The sequence below is a fragment of the Lutjanus erythropterus genome, chromosome 21 (genome assembly GCF_056507025.1).
Source record: "Lutjanus erythropterus isolate fLutEry1 chromosome 21, fLutEry1.hap2, whole genome shotgun sequence".
NCBI lineage: Eukaryota > Metazoa > Chordata > Actinopteri > Lutjaniformes > Lutjanidae > Lutjanus > Lutjanus erythropterus.
Genome location: NC_139337.1, coordinates 6,855,516 through 6,878,450, shown reverse-complemented (window position 1 = coordinate 6,878,450; position 22,935 = coordinate 6,855,516). Strand labels below are relative to the sequence as shown.

Genomic DNA, 22,935 nt, shown 5'->3' with positions numbered 1-22,935 from the left:
AGGGCACATTATTATCACACATCCGCACTGAGTCATGCAAATACTCACCTCATCTTTTCTACCCACCATTTCCGCCATGTTTTGTGACTTCTGTTCCACTTATCTGCATTGCGGGAAAAGTTCAGCACAAGTGCTAATTTTTTAATCTTGTTTTCTGCTTTAAAATCTTATTTTCCTGTAATGTGAGAAACTATGCCAGTGGGGGATAACAGCACTTGATTCACTGTGTGCCAGAATTGTCTTTAGACACATGCCAGTTTATTGAGGCTTTCATGCCACGAGTATCATCCAAATTACACTGGCCGATTTTTCACTTAATTTAAAGTATCAGGACAATTATATTTTAAAGGGCTAGTTCACCCCAGATATCTTACCTGTAGTGCTATTTATCCATCTAGACAGTTGTGGTGTGAGGTGCCGAGTTTCTTCTGTATAAGTATTTGGTCACAGAGATGTCTGAGCAGTTTCATGTAGGAAGTATTTTATTTATACCAGACTGCACCCACCAACTGTATCACCACGCGGAAGGAAGAGTGCCTATTATGAGGCTATTATAAGTCTATTATCCATAAGTAGTTGCAATGCTTCCTCTTCTGTGCAGTGATGCGGTTCGGTAGAAAGTAGGGTTGGGCATAGAAAACCAATTCCAAATAGGAATCAATTCTAAAATTACATTAAAAAAAGTTCATTTTGATTCTTCTTGTTGATTCCTACACAAAAACTACCATATGTGGACCTAGTTATCTATCTGCGACTAGAGACGTGTGAGATGAATACATGTATGTCTTCCCATCTCCTGTCTTATAAAATTGTGAATTCTTGTCAGTTAACCTACTCAGCTGTTTCTAAATTGCTGGATTAGCAGGTGAATTGCAAAGTGTGTGAGACTTGTAACAGTCACCTCAGGTTAGCAAATGCTATGCTACAAAACACTTTACAAGGATGGGGTACTCTCTATCATTACAGTAAAATAGGCTGTGTAAACCCCAAAATATTCAGGAAACCAGAAAAGAGACCATAGTTGTTACGATTATCTATGTAACGTTAGCTTAGCTCAGTGTTAACATTTATCCGTGGTAGTTAGCATTTCATATAACTCTGCTGTGAGGAATGCAGGAGGACACTCAATCAGAATCAGAAGCATTAAAACCTGAACAATATCCAGCCCTGGTTGAAAGAAAATAGTTCCTACATGAAACCGCGCTCAAACAAGGTCTGTGGATTATTTTGAGTAATTGGGTCATGATTTCTGGAAAGAGACATTTCTGTTTAGTTTTTTAAATGTTTTTTTTTTTTTTTTTTTTTTTTGGCACTTCGGGCACCAGAAGCTGAGTGCCATTTGATTCCATTATATTTGATGGAAGGTTGGAGGACATCTGTACAGCTGATGTCTCCAAAACTTGGCAAATCACATCAAAACTATCTAGATGGATAACTAGCACTGCAGGTAAGAGGAAGAATATGCAGGGTGAACTGTCCCATTAAGATGTATACTTTCAGAGCAAGTGTCTCTTTCTGCTATCGACCCTACCATCATTAGACTGGTGTGTTTTCCATAATTATTCCTATCTGCTCAGGATAAGAGCATTAATTACAGAAATGCTGATGTGTCATGCAGCCTCTTTATGTTTTGTTACGACATCAGTTGTGTGACTGTTGCCGTTTCATTTTGACCTCAGCTGACGTGATGCGGGCTAAGTTAAGAAATGTCTCGCTGACATCTGTGCACAGTTTAAGTACCCGGCTTTGTCTCATTGTGAAACTCAGAGCGTAAGGAAACAGGTACTACACGAGGTGGCTTTCCAACTAAGGCAGGAAGCACGATATTAAACAAAGACAATGCCAACAGAGGGAGGGAGAGACCTTCACGCTAGAAAATAGCCCCAAGACCAAAGAGCCAGCCGAGAGCTTTATGGCACTGGTGGGCATTGGAGGGGCCGCCGTGAACTTCTTTTTACCTCAAACTGCGTGGAAGTGACATCAGAGGCAGCCCACCGCCACAGGAAGGGCTGACGTCACCCCACCCCCCCTCCCTCCAAAACAACAATCGCAGGTGCTGAAGGATGTTGGTGTTTCAACCTGGGCCCAAGGCCTCTGTTTATGTGTGTGTGTGTGTGTGTGTGTGTGTGTGTGTGTGTGTGTGTGTGTGTGTGTGAGACGCTGTTAGTTTTCAGGACTGTGCCAAGTACAGTGTGTGCAACACAGTGACAAGCCCATATGAAATGTAATTAGATATTCAGCCACAAGGATATTTATTTTAGGGTGTTGCTCCTAGCAGATTTTGGCTGAATATTTCCTGAGTGAGAGATGTGTGAGGCTGAGGGGGGCTTTGATTTAGCAAGAGGTCAAATTAGCACATGTGAAAATGTCCAGCGACCTATCACATTCAGTTTAGGGAGGGATTTTTAGAAATTCCTCTCCTGTGAGTTTCAGCTCAGTCAGTTTCAGTTGCAAGGTTTCAGTTCGCACATGCACACATACATGTACACACTTACTTAACCTGTGCTCAGTATAGCCACCTATTCCCCAGACTATGCTGTCATTTTCATCACGGCTCTCCAGCTGTACCTCCTTGCATAAAGGGAAAGTTGGAGGAAGAATAATGTCATTGGTTTTGGCCAGGGCTTGTGAACATTAAACACTTCAAAAGCATGAGTTACATTGAAACAGCTCAGCGAGCTGGCTGCGCTCCACACTTATGCCTGATCAGGCATATTTTCTTTTGCCTTCACTCATGTGCACACACACACACCTCTCTTTCTTGCTCCCTCGCTGTCTCTAGCCCTCATCTCATACATCATACACACTTTGCTGTCACTCCGGATCGGACTGATGAAACACGGAGAAAGCCACAGTCCTTTAAACAAACACACTTCTCCTCGTCTCTCATCCCTTCATCCCTCCCTCTGTTGGTTTCACTCCTGAGAACAGAGAAGTCTCTGGTGCAGCCTTGAAAAGTGACCACCACCCACTAATCTTCTCCTCAGCAGAGCCTAGTTGGCTTCAAATTAAAACCTTGACACCCCTTCTCCTGAGACTGCCGCGCTCCAAAACCGAAAGGTGGTTTTTCAGTGCTTTGCCATCTCTACTCTCCTCGCCTTTCCTCCCCTCCTGTTTCTCTTGTTCTGAATCATTCCTCTTGATTATATGGTATCATGGGCCCCCTGCTCGCTGTCATTACTCATTCACTCCTAAATGATTATGTAGTGGTGGAACAGCCCAGTGTTGGTGCAGTAAACTGCAGCCTGTTCCTCTCTAAGAACAGGCTGAGTAACTCCAGGGGAGGAAAAGGCAGAGAGCGTTGACCTGGGAGGGCTTCTCCTTTAGATTTGATGAGTTGTAGAGCGTGATTACATCTCAGAGAACAGGCAGGGTGGAGCTGGGGAGCTTTGATATCGTGAGGCTGCAGTGGCACTTAATGAGAGTGAAAGGTTGGGTTTAACTGCATGGAAATACAGCCTAAGGCCACTAAAAGATGAGCTGTTTGTTGAGTGTGTTTGATGGGCACTTGTGCTGCACTGCATTATTCCAACCAGAGGTGAAGTTGCACGGCTCTCACACACGATGACAGTATTTCTTAGATGTTGGCCTTACATGCAGTGATGATTCTTGATGTTTCATAGAATTGGTCACAAAAGCTGGGTTTCCACTGCAGGAACTTTCCCTAAAGACTAGGAACCTTTTGAAGAACCATATTCCCCTTCCACAAATGTGAACCTAGTACTAGTTCTGTGCTAGTGCCAGAAGCAACATTTTAGTTCCCTGAAAAGTAGTTCCTGAGACCAAAAGTTCAAGGTACTTTGAATGGAAGCATGGCTTTCCATTAGGATCATTTTGGCAGCAGTGGACACACAGGAACCTCTACATTCCTGTGTGCCTTATGTCACAGTATGATATTAAAACAGAGCCACCCTTCTGGACAAGGAAAGGAAACATCTCCAGAGAGCTGGGAAGATTGTCCAGTAGAGACACAGCACAACTGCTTGACAGCGCCAAGCCAAGGATAGACGAATAATGCTAGATTTAGAAATATGTACCATCTATCCTCTGTCTTACCTCCTGTTGATGGGAGATAAATTGTAACGGACTTAATGATTATGGTATATTTCAGCTGTTTGTGCAAATCCTTACCTCTGCTGTGTCTCTCACATCCAAGATAGAATCTACGGGTCTGGATGCACGACCACAGGAAGTAGTGGGGGCAAAGGTCAGTCAGGGCAGGAAATGCATCATGGGATATTGTTGTATCAGGTTGCAGAGATGCAGGCAGAGAAGGATGAGAAAGGAACGAGAAGAGGAGAGAGTGGGTGGTCTGGTGATTTTGTTTGCAGACGTACCATATTTAGGTTAAAATAAATAAAGAACAAACTACTTTTTGAGATCAGGACTGCAACAGAATGTCCTACCACAACCTCGCGGGGCCTTGGTTCTGGGGCTTTTGAACTGATTTTCCACTTGTGCAGTGGTGCATTCACATCCCTGCGTCAGCACATAAATGGCCTGTGTGATGTTTCATGTCAGGGGAGCAGACTGATAACACGGGGCCGCCTCAGCCAGGCTGTGAACCCTTCTGGCCTCGCACTGTACTTAACAAAGAGCTGAGAGAGACAAACACACATACACACACAAGGAGCGAAAACAACAGCTTGTCGTACCTTTGCACCACAGACCCCCAACTGGGATGCTGCTTCACACACATGCTCAACATTTAGTAGCCTAGAGGAGTGTTTCAGTGTTTGGATGCTGCCTTTGAGCAGGGGACGGGAGCTCAACAGTCAGATCAGCACTTTCCTACATTCAACATGTTTTACAATGTCAACAGCCAACTCAGCTGTGAAATACAAGACAATTAATTTAAAAGAATGGTTTAACAAGTTGGGAATGCACTTATTTGCTTTCTTCTTCAATACCACTCTCATATCTAACTGCTAAATATAAGGCTAGTGCCAGCAGGCAGCTGGCTTAGAGCCTGTTTACACCTGGTATTAATATGTGTCCTGGATGATACGATCACATTCCACATTCAGAGGTGGTCTGGGCACATGCGACCACTTTCTTTCAACAGTGTGTATGCGAAAGTGTCCTCGGCCACACTGAAGTCTGCCTTCTCAAAGTCCTGTAAATACACACAAAGCAGGTGTCTCATTTCCATTTGGTTCACTGTAATGCAGATTATGTGTTTGGGCTCTCTTACCTGCCAACGTAAGCAGCAGATGTTTTTGGACACACTGTTTCACCTGATTTCACAGACAAACTAGTAAGTGCAATATCTCCAAACTCTAGAAAAATCGCACCATTTTGAAAGTTGTTGAGTGAGGAGAAACTCACTAGACATTGCAGAAAGGCTACAGCAACTTGTTTAACATTTGTGCCTTCTTGTAAATTCAGCATTAAATGTAAGACATTCATTTGTTTCTTTCTTTGTAAAAATGTTGCTGTGAAGAGTAGGGATGAGAGAGGCACCATGGTGCGCTAGGATGCAAACTTTTACTTTTTCTGACTCTGGCATAAATGCCTTTCTATATTACCTGTGATGTGAAGACATCAGATTTCCACACAGTCAACAAAAAGCTCCGCTCATAGTGTAGATTCTAGCGCATCACAGAGCGTCTCCTGCAAAACTGCTGACAGCGCAGGTAAAATATGAGGCTGATAAAGGGGTTTAAAGTGGTGCTGAAATTAAAAAAGAGGAAGGAATAGTTGAATCTTTGTACTGAACAATCAAATGGACAGTAATGGTGGTCACTGGAGACACATCTGGAGATGCATTGTAATACCAGGTGTGTACAGCCTAGTAGATTTGGGGAGACAGGAAATGGCTAGCTCATAGGTGTTTTTGTAGCCTTATAGAGTCAAGCTAGCAGTGTCCTCTTGTTTCCATTTTTTCACTAAGCTAAGTAACTACGCTTTAGCATCATATTTAACGCACTGACACACAGATGTGTGAGTGGTAATGATTTTCCCAACTAACTCGGAAAAGAAATTGAATAAGCGCATTTCCCATAATGTCAAACTGTTTCTCTGAGATGCTAAAAACATGTGGCAAACATGACTGAGGAGTGTTGTTGATGCTGTTGAGGTCATGGGAGAAAAGCTGTGTGATATGTGGGGGTTAGCAGCCCCTCATGTGCTCCTGACCCTCCACTGTATGATGAGAATTCCACAATCCCACTTTCTCAGCACCTGCTGTTGGCTCCTGCTTTACATACACACACGTGTTCACCAACACACAGCCTCTTTCTTTCTCTGTATTATCTCTCGTGGGGTTTTTTTTTACAGGGCGGGAGGTTTCTTCAAATGGTCTTCAATAACCATAGCAACAAATGACTGCCTCGCATTGTTTCACGGCTTTGTTAAGGTGCACCAGAGGAAGCCAGAGCAGGCCTTGTATCTAAGAGTGCTGGTATTCACTGTGCGTCGGTGAGTCATGAAGCGCTACACCTGTTCCCATCTCCGAGGAGAACACAGCTGGCCCCGTCTGTCAGCACACACACAATTCACAAAACACTATTCTCAAATCTCCTCTAAGCAGGGGGAGCACTTAAATCAATCCCTAAAACATCTGCCCTGTAAACACAAGCACAGTATCCATCCACAGTTATCTAACTTTGCTTTTAGCTGATAGCTTAGCCTTGTAATTATTCTGTGTAACGATACACACAGGCACACTAACACAGCCATTGAGGAATAATGCCCGGTTTAATCGCCGACACACTATACTCGGTTCCGGCATCCACTTCAGGAAGCTCTGGGAGAGCAGAGACGGAAACAGGGAAGGAAGCTTTGGTGCATCCTAAACTCCGTCCTCAGGTTACACTTCCTTTAAGCCGCAGCTCGGTAATTAGTACTCGTTAGACTAGCTAGCCGGGCTCATGTGATGATGTGGAGGAAAAATGCGCTCGGCTCCCACATGCAGCCTCTCATTTGCTGGGATATTAAGCACAGTCTGAAGGCCAAGCCTCTCCAGAGAGCAGAGCACTGTGTCTGTCTGTGTGTGTGTGTGTGTGTGTGTGTGTGTGTGTGTGTGTGTGTGTGTGTGTGTGTGTGAGCATCCGTTCCTGCATGATATCTGTTCGCTGCAATACATCAGGACAAGATTCATCACCTAATTATCAGCCCCAGTCTCAACAAGTACCTTACCTAACAGAGTGAATAGGGGCTTGCCATTCAGGTCTTACAAAGAGCTTGATGCTCATACAGTAGCCTGTGGCCTTTGATGCTAATTAGTTTTCTCATCCTATTGTGAACAACAGCATCCAGGATGTTTGTATTTTTTTTTCTCCCAGCGCCACATGCCTCATTCCAGCCTGGTGAACTTGTCACGATCAAGGGCTTGTACCGTAAGATCCGGTTCAGCTCTAATGACGCTCCCTGTGACATTATTGGATTATCACGTTTCATATACAAAGGTTAAGGTTTCATATATACAGCTCACATCGATAGAAAAACATGTTAAGTCTTGGAATAACAGGGTGATCGATAATTGCTTTTGACGCTAATCAGTGTGTGTGCGTTTGTCCCTTCACAGTGAAGGAGGATTGTGTGTCAGACGGCGAGGATGACGTGAGCACGGACGCCCTCGTGGAGGAGATGCTCCAACAAGGGGACACAGCCGTCATCTACCCAGAGGCCCCGGAGGATGAGCCTCAACGGCAGGGCACCCCTGATGCAAGCGTCCATGATGAGAATGGTACAGGACATCAACACACAGCAATCACAACCATTCATGTTATAGAAAAAGCTATAAGATCACTCTTATTAAGATCATTTTTGTGCATTAAATGTAATATGTAAGTCTCTAGAGAGTGCAAGGCAAGTGCACATTAAATTTATGTGTTACAGTGAATCCTCCACTGTAAGTTGATCAGCTTTTTATAACAGTCAGTTATCTGTTGATGAAAAGCGAAGCCCGTTATCCTGAAAACAAAACCCTACTTTTCTGAAAATGTACACTCTGGAGTTGGTGTTCAGTGACTGTCAGCTTTACTGCCTGCCAAACTCAAAAGTGTTCCTTTTTATTTTTTTTATTTTTCAATCAGGACCCTATTTCTCATATTTTTGTAACTACTGGGGCAAATATTTCTGAAATCGGTCTACTATTGTGGGAGAGTGCTGCAGCCCCCAGAAGCAGAGCTGAGCTACAACATAATCCATCAGGGCAACTGCACACTGTAAAATTACATCCACTAAAAGTGCTTGTTTTGCAACTGACAGGCTCAGATTGTTATTCTGAGAGTCTGACAACAGAGTAAGATATGTTTAGTCTAACCAGAAACCAGTTTTATTGCTTGTGCCAAACTAACCAGACTTCCTTTGCAAAACTGTAATTTTAACATTGTCATCTTAATCTTCATTCAGACTCCACAGAAACAAAATAAAACTCACCAGTAACATCTTGGCTCATCTTTCAACTGCTCCAACAATCACCAACTCTAGTTTGGTTGAAATAAACCCTCTATTTGTGGCACTAGATGTGAAAATATCACTGGAAAGGAGCAAGAAGGAGGTCAGACATCAAGAGAAGCAGCGGGTAGAAACAGCATGTACAGGCAGGATATTTTCACATCTAACATGGGCAATTGAGTTTATTTTGACATGACCAGAGCTGGCGATTGTTGGTGCAGTGGAAAGACGAGCCAAGACATTTTTGGTGAGTTTTTTTTTTGTCTCTGTCAATTCTGAATGAAGATGATGAAAACAAAGGGAGTCTGGTTAGTTTGATGAGAGCGGCTGTTTCTACTTAAACAAAAATGTATTTCACTAGTGATTCTTTCCACTTGAGCTTGAGCCTGTCAGTGGCAAAAACAAACAATTTACTTACTTACTTTGACAGTGTCCCGATTCCTGGAGGGATTACTTTTCAGATAAATTTTGCCTCTACAAAATTGTGCTCTCCCTCAGTCCTGGACCAATTTCAAAAATTGTTGTGCTCATTAATCAATTAGACACAAAAACAAGGGAAAATAGCGGCCAGGTTGAAAAATACCAAAGTCACCCTTGAAGTGTCATTTATATCTGTATTAGTAGCACACACAAGCAAGGTGCAGTGTCCCTAAATCACACACACACTGAAACACACACCACTATTTCCACCCGAGAGCTCACAGTCACTGAGCTCTCACACTATTACTGCACCTACCCAGTAATTACTCGCCCCCTGGGGATGGCTCTACCTGCTCCCTGTCTCACCTCAGGTGTTAACTCCACCCCATTAACGCCACTCTCCGACATCATTACACACACCGCTATTTGTTAAGTGCAGCACACTGGGGCCTTTATTGCTCGCAGGCTTTTGGCTTTTACCTGCTACCACGGAGGGGAAAAAAGACAGGGGGGAGGAGGTGGAGGGGAGGAATAGAAACAGCAACACCTGAGTAAATTTGTCACGTCTGTGCGAGCATTGACTCACAGCTACCTGAGCGATAATGTGTGTGCATTCCCATCCCGAGGCCCTCACCTGTCCCGCAGGGGAACTTAATACATCACCTGTTAACGAAGTAATGCTTTACCTGTGTGGGAGCCAGGCAACTGAGACCCTCTGTTAACCAGCGAGGATCGAGGCAGGCGGCTGCTGTTTACCCAGCTCACTTTTCCTTACATGCGTGGGTGTTTTTGAAAGGCCTCTAACACACAATAGGCAATCAAATGATGGAATTTCAGGCGTGTGGAAGCTGTAATCGCAGGGTTTTGTGTCAGCAAGGAGTACAAAAGCAAAAATAAAATCCAGTCCTGCATCAGCAACCCAGCAAGCTATTTTTATAATGACAGGAAGGCGTTACTACGGATCACTAATCAGCTTTTATCCACTTGGTTACCTGGGTGATGTTTACCTGTGGGGGAGGATCTCTCACAGATTGGTGAAATAGCAGAGGAGTGTGACTGTGGCCGGCCTTGTGTAACATCAAAGAGCCCTCCCTGTTCACCATGTGTTTTAACCCTCTCTTCTCCTCCCCCTCTTCACTCTCTAACATATGTCATTACAACACTCTCCTCTTGTGTGTGTGTTTTTTTTCCACCCAGGAACTCCTGATTCCTTCTCTCAGCTGCTCACCTGCCCGTACTGCGCACGTGGCTACAAGCGTTACAGCTCCCTGAAGGAGCACATCAAGTACCGGCACGAGAAGACAGAGGAGAGCTTCAGCTGCCCGGAGTGTAGCTACAGCTTCGCATACCGCGCTCAGCTGGAGAGGCATATGACAGTCCACAAGGGCGGCCGGGATCAGGTAAAAACTGACGCACAAACTAGTCAGGACTGGATACTGATAAAACACACTCTGCTCTCACTGAGAATGTTTTAAATGATGATTGTTTGTTGTAACTCATATGGAAAAGATACATGCAGATACGTTTTACTACATTTTTCTTATATGAGATTTGTAAGTAATATATCTGACAGTCAAACCAGATACAAGGTCCTTGTAAATGTGTGTAATATGAAACTTGGGACCGTATAAGATACTATGTATGACAGTAAATCAACATGTAATATTCTTAGTAGATTTGTGCTGTAGAGCCATTAGTGAAATGAAAATGTTGCAAGTATTAATATAAAAACCATAAACCTTACAAGGCATGTAAGATGTCCCATATATAGACATACAAATAAGAAACAACATGAACATGACTACCCTTTATTAGTCAGTTACTAATTAAGTTGTAAAGACTTTATAGATAATTAATGAGCAACACATTACATAAAAAATTATATTTTTTAAAAAAGGGCAATGTTGACCTGTTGGTTGCCTACATTTATCTGTACTATTAAGCTCCATCATCAGCATTTATACCTGTCAGCTTCCTCACATATTTCTTAATAAAATACTGTGATTAACCACAGTCACCATATCTTAATAGGCAAGTTTCATTTGACATCAAATCAAAATATCTAATTTATCAGATTCACACACTAAGACTTTGACAGTATTGTTTATCTTGACATTAAGCATACACAGTTTATACTTCACAATAAGGCTGCCTTGGCTAATTAAACTCTTTAGTAAGATTAATCAATAATAATCAGTAACTGGATCTTGCCAAATAGCGAGCCCACATTCATATATGAAAAATGTGTTCTAAAGTGTTTATTAATAATTTCTAAATTATTTGCAAGTGTTTACAACTTAATAACATAATTATGAACCATTTCTAAATCATTTTTAAAGGAAGACTCACTGCAAAGTGGTACCCATATGTTTTTATAACTAAGACTAATTTAAATATTTAATTTAAAACTACAAACAAAATATGAAACATAAATGAAGACATAATTTGCCAAGCAGCTTAACAACAACATAATCTGTACTTTATTTGTAATTAATTCTTATAATTCAGTTGTATGAGAAAAAATTTAAAAGCGTCCACATAGTTTGGAACACATAGGTCTTATTGGGATTCAGAGACATTTATTATCATGATACAACACAGGGTTGTACAATGAAAATAAAGCTCCTTCATAATACACACAAAATAGGGAACACATGATTAATTCAGTTCAGAATGGAATAGGGTCAAAACATAAATATTCATTATTAGAGGATTTTCTTTCTTTTCTCTATGTGTAGAAATTTTTAGCAGACTTGGTTGTACTGGATTAAAATGCTTAAGGCAGCCAGATAATTTATGTATCCCTGAATCTTCTTTTAAGAGCACCTACTGCTCTGATAACACAATGATGAAGTATTCTCTTTAACATGAACATTTTTCAAAACTGAAACCAGGTAGTGAAAAACTAATACTGAAACTAAAGTTTTAGGTAACATTTTATTTTGATAGTCTGCCAGAAGAGAGTTTACAACATTTCAACAGCTGAGTGAGATTCAACAGCTCAACTAAACATTCACTCAGGTAGTCCACCTGTGGTTTGTCTACTGTGTGTAAGTAAATACAAGTACATTTTTGAACATGTGTTTAAAGAGCAGAGTAACTTGTAACTCCACTGTTACAACATGTGAGAATATTTAACGGCATTCATGTGAAAGAAAGAAAACATTTACGTAACCAGTGTAGGAACTCGTACGTGGAAGCTCAGAAATGTTCAACATTAATAAAAGATAAAATAAAGTACACACACAGTAGAATATTTGTTAAACATTTGTCTGTGTAATGTTGAACATTAGTTGAGCTTAAGAATGTTCAACAAAGATTAATGAAAAGGTTTACTAATTGTTTATTGAATATTTCTATATAAATTGTTGAAAATGTTTATAGCATAGGTTGAGTGAGTAGTTCAAGTTCCACTTAATTATTCTTGGAATATGTATGTATGTCCATGAATTGTTACATATACTCTATAAATAATCTGTTAAACAATTACTGACAAAGCAAAACTGTTAAATTGTTGTATCTCAACCAACAATATGTTAAAATAATCTTTTATTTATATGTATCAGTCTACACTACTTTCAGTGTGGCTGGATTAGTTCTGATTTTCAGCAGCATTCTTCTTCAGTACAGGGGCGTAGTGGTAAATACAGAGGTAGATAAACTGTTTCCCCTCATTGACTGATACAGTTAATCTGAGAATGGATGAGTAAACTCAGCCTGGTTTCAAAGAGGTGGAGACACTGAGTTTACTCAGGCTTACCCCCCATTACGCCCCTGCTTCTATACTGCTGTAGTAACTCTGCACTGACAAACTGATTCTTAATTATCAAACCTACACTGAAGCTGAGCTGTGTTTCTTCAGCAGCTCGCTTCCAAACATGATAAATAAACATGAGCTTTTGCCCCCGATTGATTAATGACATTGTGACATGAATTAGTAGCAGTTCAAAGGTTGTGTTTTCATTGTGTGTCTCACTGAATGTCCCCTCTCCCCTCTCGTCCAACAGAGACACATCACACAGTCGGGAGGCAATCGTAAATTCAAGTGCACTGAATGTGGCAAAGCATTTAAATACAAGCATCATCTGAAGGAGCACCTACGCATCCACAGCGGTGAGTGGACAACCCCTGTCACCATGGCAGCGTTCTGTGTGTGTGCACGTGAGAAGGTCTAGTGTGCTTCTTTCTCTGCTGGCCACAGATGTTTCAGTGTCCATTGAACCAATATTTATGTTTTATTTATGTTTGCGCCTGTATTTAGATATCCTTCATCGTGTTTCAGTCCATTGTGTGCTCTTCCTTAATGTGCCATAATTGTGTTTCTTTTGGCATTATGGGACAGCAATTAGAGAAGGGCATTTCCCAATGGTGCCATTACATCAGCGTTTAAGCATCATTGAAATGCATTAGAGCTTTTTCCTGCCGTACTGCTCATAGCCTAGCTTGCTCATTTAGCTTCATTCACTAATGGAAATCTCTTTCACCCCCTCCTCTCTTTCTATTTCTCCCTCTGTTGTGGTTTCATCCAGGAGAGAAACCCTACGAGTGCTCCAACTGCAAGAAGCGCTTCTCCCACTCAGGCTCATACAGCTCCCACATCAGCAGTAAGAAGTGCATCAGCGTCATCTCAGTTAACGGCAGACCACGCTTAGGGAACGCCAAAACCCAGACCCAGGGTCCATCGCCAGTGCTGCCCACACCGCCCTCAGCCCTCCGCACCCAGATCAGAGAGAAGCTGGAGCACAGCAAGCCCCTGCAGGAGCAGCTGCCCCTCAACCAGATCAAGACCGAGCCTGTGGACTACGAGTACAAGCCGACGGTGTTAACATCCCCAGCTGTGACCGCCATGAACGGAGGGATTTTCAATGGAGGTGCTGCCGCTCCCCTGCAGGGCACAGTTCAGGCTGTGGTCCTGCCCACCGTGGGGCTGGTTTCGCCTATCAGCATCAACCTAGCAGACCTGCAGAACGCTCTCAAAGTGGCAGTGGATGGTAGCGTCATCCGCCAGGTGCTGGAAAGCAACACCAAAGGCCAGGGACAGGTGAACTCTGGGTTAACCACTGGAACTCTCCACGCCCCCCAGCAGCAACTCATCTCAGCCATCAGTCTGCCTATCGTGGGTCAGGATGGAAATGCAAAAATCATCATAAACTACAGTCTGGACCCCAGTCAGGGCCAAATCACAGCCCAGAACCTGAAGAAAGAGCCGGAATCACCAGCTCAGATCACCACTGACACCTTCAAGTCCCAGAAACTCCCAGAAGACCTCACCATCAGAGGCAACAGGCCCAATGAGACTAATGAGAAAGAGGAAAAGACCACTAAAACTTGTCTCCTGTGTGATAACTGTCCCGGTGGGTTGGAAGCACTCCATGCCCTCAAGCACTGCAAGACGGACGGTCGGCGGCTGAATGGAGCGGGCCTGGATAAGTCAGAGTCTGCTGTCGCTGCCCTGCTGTCGGAGGGAGGACTCAACCAGCCCAAAAACCTCCTGTCCCTGCTTAAGGCCTACTTTGCCTTGAATGCAGAGCCCACCAAGGACGAGCTGGCCAAGATCTCTGACTCCGTCAGTCTGCCGATCCATGTGGTGAAGAAGTGGTTTGACAAGATGCAGGAGGGTCAGATATCACTGGGTGCCCCGACACCTCCCTCAGAGGAAGAGGACACCTGTGAAGCCAACAACGTGGTATCTCTGGTCCCAGGGAAGGACACGGCCAACATGAGCTCTTCCGTTACCCAGGACAGCCCTACAGAAGCCACCCCAGCAGAGGTCAATGGTGCCCACAGCTCACCGGCCTCCCCCTCGCCACTCAACTTGACGGCCGGTGGTCCCATCCCAGCCCAGCCTCCCCAGAGCACGGAGGGACCCCTCGACCTGTCGCTGCCCAAGCCATCCAGAGAGGAAGTGGAGCGAGTGGTGGCCAAAGCCCGCGTTTACCCCTCCCCTTCCTCTGGCTCGACCAACGTGGATGAACCCCTAAACTTAACTTGCACAAAGAAAGAGGCATCGCCACTCTCAGCCATGGGCAGCAGCCCCGTTGCACTGTACGCCAGCCAGCCAAGTGCCAAACCCCTCGACATTGTGACCACAATGCAATGCCTCAGGGCGCTAGCCACTAACAACAAACAGACTATCCTGATCCCCCAGCTGGCTTACACCTATACCACTACAGCTAACAGCCCCGCGGGGACCGAGACGCAGGACACCATCCACCTCAACGGAGTGAAGGTGTGCAGCCATTTACATTCCCCAATTAAGTAGCAGTTGAACTTCCCTGTCTACAGTCCTGTTGAAAGTATAGCTTGGTATTTTTGGAATACCAAAAATATTTGGTATATTCAGTTTCTTGTGGAGTGTTAAATGATGATACCAATACCAAGGTACAGCTATCAGCCAGCTAACTTTGTCTAAAGCTAACAAAATCCACCGATCAGCACTTCTTAAGCTCCTTAATTACCATGCTATTATTGATTGTTTAATCCATACAACACCAAAGTGTAAAACAACATATTGTGGTTTTATAGGTGGTTATGTGCTGGACTATTTTGTCACTATTTCACCACAGTGAAGTGTTTTTGATCACTGTGAGCTGACCAGGTGGATACTCCAAACAAGATATAATGTGTTAATTAGCAATTAGAGGTGCTGGTAGGCAGATTTTGTTTCTGTTGGACAGAGGCCGGCTAGCTGTTTCCAATCCTTGTTAAAGGGATAGTCTGTATTATTTGAATTGGGATTGTCATAGTCAGTGTATTACCTGCAATATATGCCAGTCGACATGCCTCAGTTTGGAAAAGTGTTAGGAGTACCGCTGGATGAAGTTAAGCTGATGTACTGGACAGGACAATAGAAAAATATATTTTAGCCACCTAAAAAAATCAATATGATTTTAAGTGTACACTACCCTTTGAATATTTTCATTGCTTTGCCATCAGACATCCTTTTCTAATAGGAAACCATTGTTATATGAGCCCAATATCTCTTTCACACAACCAGATTCCAAAAACAGTAATTTTACCTCACAGAACACAGGAGTTGCTGGCCTACTGTTGAGTTTGTTTATGTTATTGTGTGACTTTGACGACACAAACAAACTAACTGATTGAGGCAGGTTGTGATCGCTGACGTAAAATTGTTGATTTATCCAATGAAGTCTGAAGAAGTCAGAAGAAGCTGATGGCCAGCAAGTTAAAGCAGTGAAAACATTCTAAATGTAGCATAGACTTAAACTGATTTTTTTTTTAATGTGGTTAAAATACATTTTAAATAATCAGAACTGGCCCTATAATATAAGTGGCCCGTGGCAGCTTTATATGAACTGCACAGACATGAGAGTGGTGTCTCGCTAACTCTTGCCAAAAAAGCTTAACATATTTCCCATGTCCAAACTGCTTCCTGCTGTATACTGGACAAGGAAGGAAGTTATTTTTAGACTTTCGCAGCTTAAATAGCTTCCTCAGCATTTCAGAGTTAGTTTTTGTTCCTTAAGTTTCATTGGAGGTCAGCCACAGAAAACAGGTTTGACTCTTCCAAAAGTCTTATTTTGTAAACCAATTATAGATAGTGCAGAAAAGGACTCAGTGCCTAATCCGGTCGCCATTTTGAGAAGCAAGTGATTTGGAATCAAGTTGGCTTTTCTCCTTCTGGAGCAATCAGTCAAACCCCTTCAGTCCAGATCATTACTTCTTATTGTTCATAACCAGCCGAACATGATAGATAGTCTGAAACCATCCAAAATCTAATCAATAAGTCATATATAGAAATGTCAGAATTCAGTGCTTTGTAAAAATGATAGCCCTTAATAGTTCTTCATTGTGCAGACACCTAATGGGCCCGTAATGATGGATGTAGATCTCTCTGGGTGTGTGAGTGATCTTCCTGGGCTGTCACCACGAGGACACGAGGCTGCACTTTACTGCAGAGCCCCTATTGATCTGCGGAAATCTGTTTAAACGGCACACCTCTGCCTGCCTCATTGATTTATTGTTGTTGTATTATACTTTCGTGTTAAGTGGATTGGCATAGACCTGCCTTGTAAAAAAAGAGCCTGTGTATATATCTTCTCTTTAATATTGCCCCACATCCTCTTCCACTGCATCAGTGGATGAGTTTTACCAGCCCAGGGACTGGAGAATAATGTAGGTGTGCTCATAAGTGAACAGTGCGGTTATGTTTCCGGCCAAGGAAAAGATTAGTTAAGTGTTTTTGCTCACCCATAACCTAAACATTCTTAGAGCGGCCATACCAACAAAGATGAATTTAATGTAAGAGTAGTTCTTATCAGAGTTGAGCAAAACTAGATTTAAAATTAGTAAACTAAATAGAGTTTGATCAGTATGAAAATCCATGCTTACCCAAATTAGAACAAATCATAAAAAATAAAGCTGAGTGCTGTCAGGACCAATTAAACATAAAATGGTTAGAGTCGGGGGATGTAGTGAGAGTGTTAGTAAGACGTAACTTGCTTGAGTTGAGTTGAGTCTGTCCCTTAACTTTCATCAAGGAACTTTGAGAGTTTAAAGTTTTGGTGCAACGGAAATAAATTTAATCAAGATAGAGTAAAAATTAAAGTGTAACAGTAAGTGTAAAAAGACATTTAACTTTAATCTTTCTTAATGTTAAGCTAGTTTTGAGCAACATAATTTAATTTTACACTGGGATTTAATCAGGTTTACAAATGAATCCTTGTTGGTGCAACCCAGCCTTAGTGATTTTAATCTCGCCTCCAGAGACATGTATGAGTATGACATGACACAGCATCATTTCCTGCAATACGCACACACAAGTTGTTCCCTTGTTTTCTGAGTCATCCATTGTCCTTTTGCTGTAAAACCTCATTTAGCATTCCTCCCAATACGTCTGTGATTTCTCAAATTCTCCAGGAGGAGAAGATGGACACAGGCTCAGAGGGCGTGTCCACCATGGAGGAGCAGAACGACTCGGACTCGGGCCCTCAGAGGAAGAAGATGAAGAAGACGGACAGCGGCATGTACGCCTGCGACCTGTGCGACAAGATCTTCCAGAAGAGCAGCTCGCTGCTGAGACACAAATACGAACACACAGGTAAATACATGTGCTTCCCAGGCCGACACGCGAACACGGCCAAAAATCACAGATGGACTCAGAATAAAAAAATAAAAAAATGCAGAACCGGAACTTGTCTCACCATCACTCACTGTTGGGTCCCGGGAAAGATGAGTCAGAGTGCGAGTGAAAAGGGGATTTTGAGCTACAGCGTAAAGCAGGGTGGACACCTCCATTCCAGCAGGTATTACTCAACATGCACAGAAGAGGTCTGAGAAGTTCTTTCCGCCAACTCCCCACCTCTGCACTGCCAGCTTCTCATGTGAAGCACCAAATGTTGCAAGAGGCAAGCTCTGGTAGTGATTTGGACTGCTCGAAGATGATGATTCCGTGGCCAAGTGCAGGTCAACGCTCTCAGAGGCGTTTTAGGTTTTTTTTTTTCTTTATTGCTCTGATACCTGGCTTGCAACCATAGTTTTCAGCTCCAAATGACCTCATCCTAGGTGAAACTAGCTGTTCCCTGCCTGGATAAAGTTTCCTTGAAGGTTTTCAAGCACAATTGTTGTGATTTTGTTGTATTGTTTTGAAATGTTCTCCTTGGATACATTGATGATAGATACTGTTATGGGCCTCAACCTTTCACACAACAATGTAGGGGGATTCACTGTGATTGCATGGCAGTGTTTGTTGTTTTTCTCTCATGTCTGTACAGTTTTACTTTTCATTTTTCTTAAATGGTTAGTTCAGATTATTTGAAGTGGGGTTGTATGAGGTACGTGAGGTCAATGTAGTACCCACAGTAGATGCCATCATTCATTGTGTCACTTAACACAACACAAAAAAGGTACACCTGAAAAATTTAAATCACTTTAAATCTGCGCTATATTCTGAATATTTTTACCACTTTACTTTGCACTCTTTTTCTGATGAGCCAAATATCACTCTGTCCAAACCAACCAAATTCCATGGATGAAATCAGTCATTTTACCTCAGAGAACACTGGAGGTATCCTGTTAGTTTGTTGGTGTAATTGTGTGACCGAGGTTAAATATTTAACTAAAACTAAACTATAAACTAAAACTAGATCTAAAAAGAAACATTTTAGTTAACTGAAATAAAAATAAAAACTTGACTTTAGAATAAATTAAATGCCAAAATAAAATGAAATATGCAGGAAATATCTTTCTACTTTCTATCTTTTAGTCTTTATCAGTTTGGCCAAATTTGTCATGCAGTGCAAACATGAGTACATATGTTTATTGAGACTGGAATGTCTACAAGACTGTGAGTCAATTGCACTCACAAAGTGCTGTGTTTGTGTTGTAACACCTGTTCTGAATCTCTTGAATCTTTCCCCTGATAAATAGGCCCACATTATAATAAAAAATACTGAACCAATAAAAAATAACCAATTTTAAGCAATAAAAAATATTAAACTAATAAAAAATACAAAACTATAATAACTGATCAGAACAAATGTGATTTTACTGCTCTGTTCATCTATTGCATGTCTGTCCGTCCTGGGAGGGGGATCCCTCCTCTGTGACTCTCCCTGAGCTTTCTTCCATTTTTTTCCCCTGTTAAATGGGTTTTTGTGGGGAGAAGTCTTTATTTTTTAACAGGTCTAAAGGACAGAGGGTGAAAATTCCTGTGTTCTGTGAAGTAAAATGACTGATTTTGCCAATGGAGTTTGGTTTGTTTGAAGAGAGCAAGATTTTGATTATATAACACTTGTTTCCCATTGGAAAACTGTCCGGCATTTAAGTAAAGTAATGAAAACATTCGGAATATAATCTACACTTAAACTGATACTGATTTTTTTAAGTAGCTAAAATACATTTTGTCGCTGACCCTGTCCACAGCTGTTCATTGCTTTAGCTTCCATGCTTGTGCTCCTCTCTGCTGCTCCGGTGTCTACTGTAGAGAATACGCTGACTGAAAACATCCCAACTGTCCCTTGAAACAGAGATGCTGACATGTATTTATTTTCTGTCTCTGCAGGGAAGCGACCTCACGAGTGCGGCATCTGCAGCAAGGCTTTCAAACACAAACACCACCTGATCGAACACATGCGGCTCCACTCGGGCGAGAAGCCGTACCAGTGCGATAAGTGCGGCAAACGCTTCTCCCACTCGGGCTCCTACTCGCAGCACATGAACCACCGCTACTCCTACTGCAAGAAGGAGACGCAGAGCCAAGGCGGAGGCCAGGAGAGCCCCGAGGAGGACGGCGAGGCCCAGGTCGAGATGGAGACCCTGAGCCGGGTGCAGGAGCGGCTCCTGGCTCCCTCCCAGCTGGACTCGGACGAGCGAGGGAGCAGCACCAGAGAGGATGAGAGCGAGGAAGAGGAGGAGGAGGAGGAGGAAGGCGCAGTGGACATGGACGACATCCAGGTGGTGCAGATAGGCGATGAAGGAGGGGATGAGGAGGATGAGGAGAGGAATGAGGAGGAGATAGAGAGAGTGCTGGTGGAGGGAGGAGAGGAGGAGGAGAAAGAGGAAGAAGAGGAGGCTGACACAAGGCAGGAGGAGGTGCTTGGAAGCATTCAGGAGGAGGAGGAGGTCAAGATGGAGGAGGAGGAGGAGGCAATGGATACACAAGAAGGGGTGACGGAAGAGGGGAAAGCAGAGGAGGAGGTGACGGAGGAGACAAATAGGAACACGGTTTCTGAAGACTAGAACCGCAGGAGAAAGGAGATATTGACTAAAAGAGGAACCAGACTCCTCCACGAGACACAATCAGAGTCCTCCTCTCCCCGCACAGAGGAAGAACGCAGGAGACGATGTCTGGTCAACTCTGACAGTTCGCTTCAGTTCACTACTGTGTAGAAATCCAGGTGTGCCTGAAAAAATACTAGTGACTTTTCCACAGGAGAACGATTTCTCACTGTTAGAAAAATCCATTTGTAAAGAAAATGATGAAGACGAACACAAATTTTAACAAACAAAGGAAATGCATTATACAGACTTTGGAAGCTAGAGCCGACACGTTTTAGATAATGTTTTATTACTAAAACACCTTGGGTCATTTCTTTTTATCAGTGTTACTAATTTTATCACTCATATTTTAACCGTTAAAAGCTGTACAGTTGGGAGATATTTCTATACCTTTTTATTGCCAATGAACAAAAAAAGTCAGTATTTTATTAAGTTGGAAGGAAAATAAGAAAAATCCTGTGCACTACAAGTGGCTTGGTTTACCTATGGATTGAGCAGTTGAGTTGTGTTGTCTACCCTTCAGTATTACCGCACTAGATGTACCACACCACCACGCTAGCAGATGTTAGCATAACGTGTTTTTTCTTTAAGTTCTCTTGATTGGATTGTGAGCCTTAAGAAGAAAAACAATGGAGAGCGGACGGGTCTTTTCAGGTCGTTTAGTTCCTTTAGACACATTGTTGTTAAAGTTTCTTTACAAATCAGTGTTTTATAAGGATAGTTTGACAATTTGGGAAATATGCTTTTGTGTATTTTGGTGACAGATGAGCAGATTGATATCAGTTTCGTATGTGTTCATTAAAGGTGGGGTAGGCAGTTTGTTTTTGGTGTCATTGGGCAAAATGTCCATAATACCCTTTCAGCATAATGTAATTCAAGTGGTCTGGGGAGATACTAGACTTATGAACCTCCTTTTGGCTCTGTTTTCAGACTGTAGAAAGTCTAGCCTGTGATGAATCACTGGTCTGAAAAATAGTTGATTGTTGAGTCTCACTTCAAAACATCAGTATGTGATGACGTGGGAATGAGACTCAACCATCGACCATCTGCAAGCCACTAATCCAAAGTGTCTGTAATTTGAGAAACTGTAAATTAGACTAATCTTTTCTCCATAATCACAACTGCACCTTTAAATATACAGCCAGCAGCTGCTTAGCTTAGCATAGCATGAAAAGACCAGAGAGGGGCTAGCCAGCAAAAGCTAAATCTAAAGCTGCTGAAGCTAACAGTTATTTCCTGCTTCACTGATGCTCCACACTCCAGTCCAGTAGGGGGTGGTAAATCATGCCAGACTATGTATGACTTCCAGTCAGAATTCGGCTAGCTGTAGTATGTAGTAAGCTAACTATCTTCAGGTTGTAGCTTCTTCAGCCCATTCTCTTCACTCTTAACAAAACTCTTCAGTCTACACAAATAAAATGACTGACTTTCTGTGAAGTGCATACACCAAAATGCAATTTTGCATGCAGGTGATTCGACAATCCCTTCCATTGTCAGGTGACGGGGGTTGATGTCCCATGTGAAACGAAAAGAAAACGTTATATAAAAAGATTTAAGCCAAATAAATGATGTGTCATTTACAGAATGGAACAGACTTTCAGCCAGGAGGCTGGGGTTCATGTCCTATTTGAAATGAAAACTAAATGTTATATCAAGTTTTAAGCTACATAAGTTACAAGTGTCACTAATGCAACGTAACATAATGTAACTGTGTTATTTTAACCCAAACCATGATCTTTTCCTAAACCTAAGAAGGCCCTTTTGTTACCTAAACCCAACCATACCATGACATTTCACAATGTTAACCTCATGTTTATTTTTGCTACCATGACAACAACCGTCAACTGACTACAGACCAGCTCTCCACAGAAGTTGATAGGAAGGATTGGTGTATCACCTGCACGCAATTTGAAGGTGTAAAGTTGTGTTATATGTGGGCAGATTGAATATATTTACCAAACTGATAGGAGTGTGGTATCAATCTTCTCATCTAACGCTCACCAAGAAAGCAAATTAACATATTTTCCCAAAATGTCGAACTATTGCTTTAAATGTTCAGAGCGAGCAGAAAGGGGATGTAGAAAACTGTCTGACCCTCCCTATACCCCCCCACTCCGAGCCATATGCAAAAAAACAAAACAACAAAAAAAAACGAACTAAAACAAGAGAAACATGCATATCAAAAGTGCCATTGAATATTGCTGTTGAAGCTTAGCAGCTCTGATCAGGTATTGCCGGGTCCCAGATCAACCAATATAAGCCGGAATACTGTTGACTTTGGCTCGCCACCACACCTGAGAGAGTAGACTTTAGCCTACCACATATTCATGTATCATAGATTTTTAGATAAGTTGCTTTTATTTCTAATCT

At 42.5% G+C, this 22,935-nt stretch overlaps 1 protein-coding gene across 1 annotated transcript in view; it reads left to right on the top strand.

The window, feature by feature from the left end:
- The window catches only part of LOC146307239 (zinc finger E-box-binding homeobox 1-like), a 68,369-nt gene extending 46,221 nt beyond the window's left edge, over positions 1-22,148 (top strand). The window contains 7 exon segments of the mRNA XM_084746791.1: positions 7,529-7,690; positions 10,021-10,223; positions 12,831-12,936; positions 13,353-15,052; positions 17,707-17,887; positions 19,850-20,521; positions 20,524-22,148. Coding sequence (XP_084602917.1) covers positions 7,529-7,690; positions 10,021-10,223; positions 12,831-12,936; positions 13,353-15,052; positions 17,707-17,887; positions 19,850-20,521; positions 20,524-20,555 — 3,056 coding nt within the window. The 3' untranslated portion in view covers positions 20,556-22,148.
- Positions 22,149-22,935: the final 787 nt, after the last annotated feature.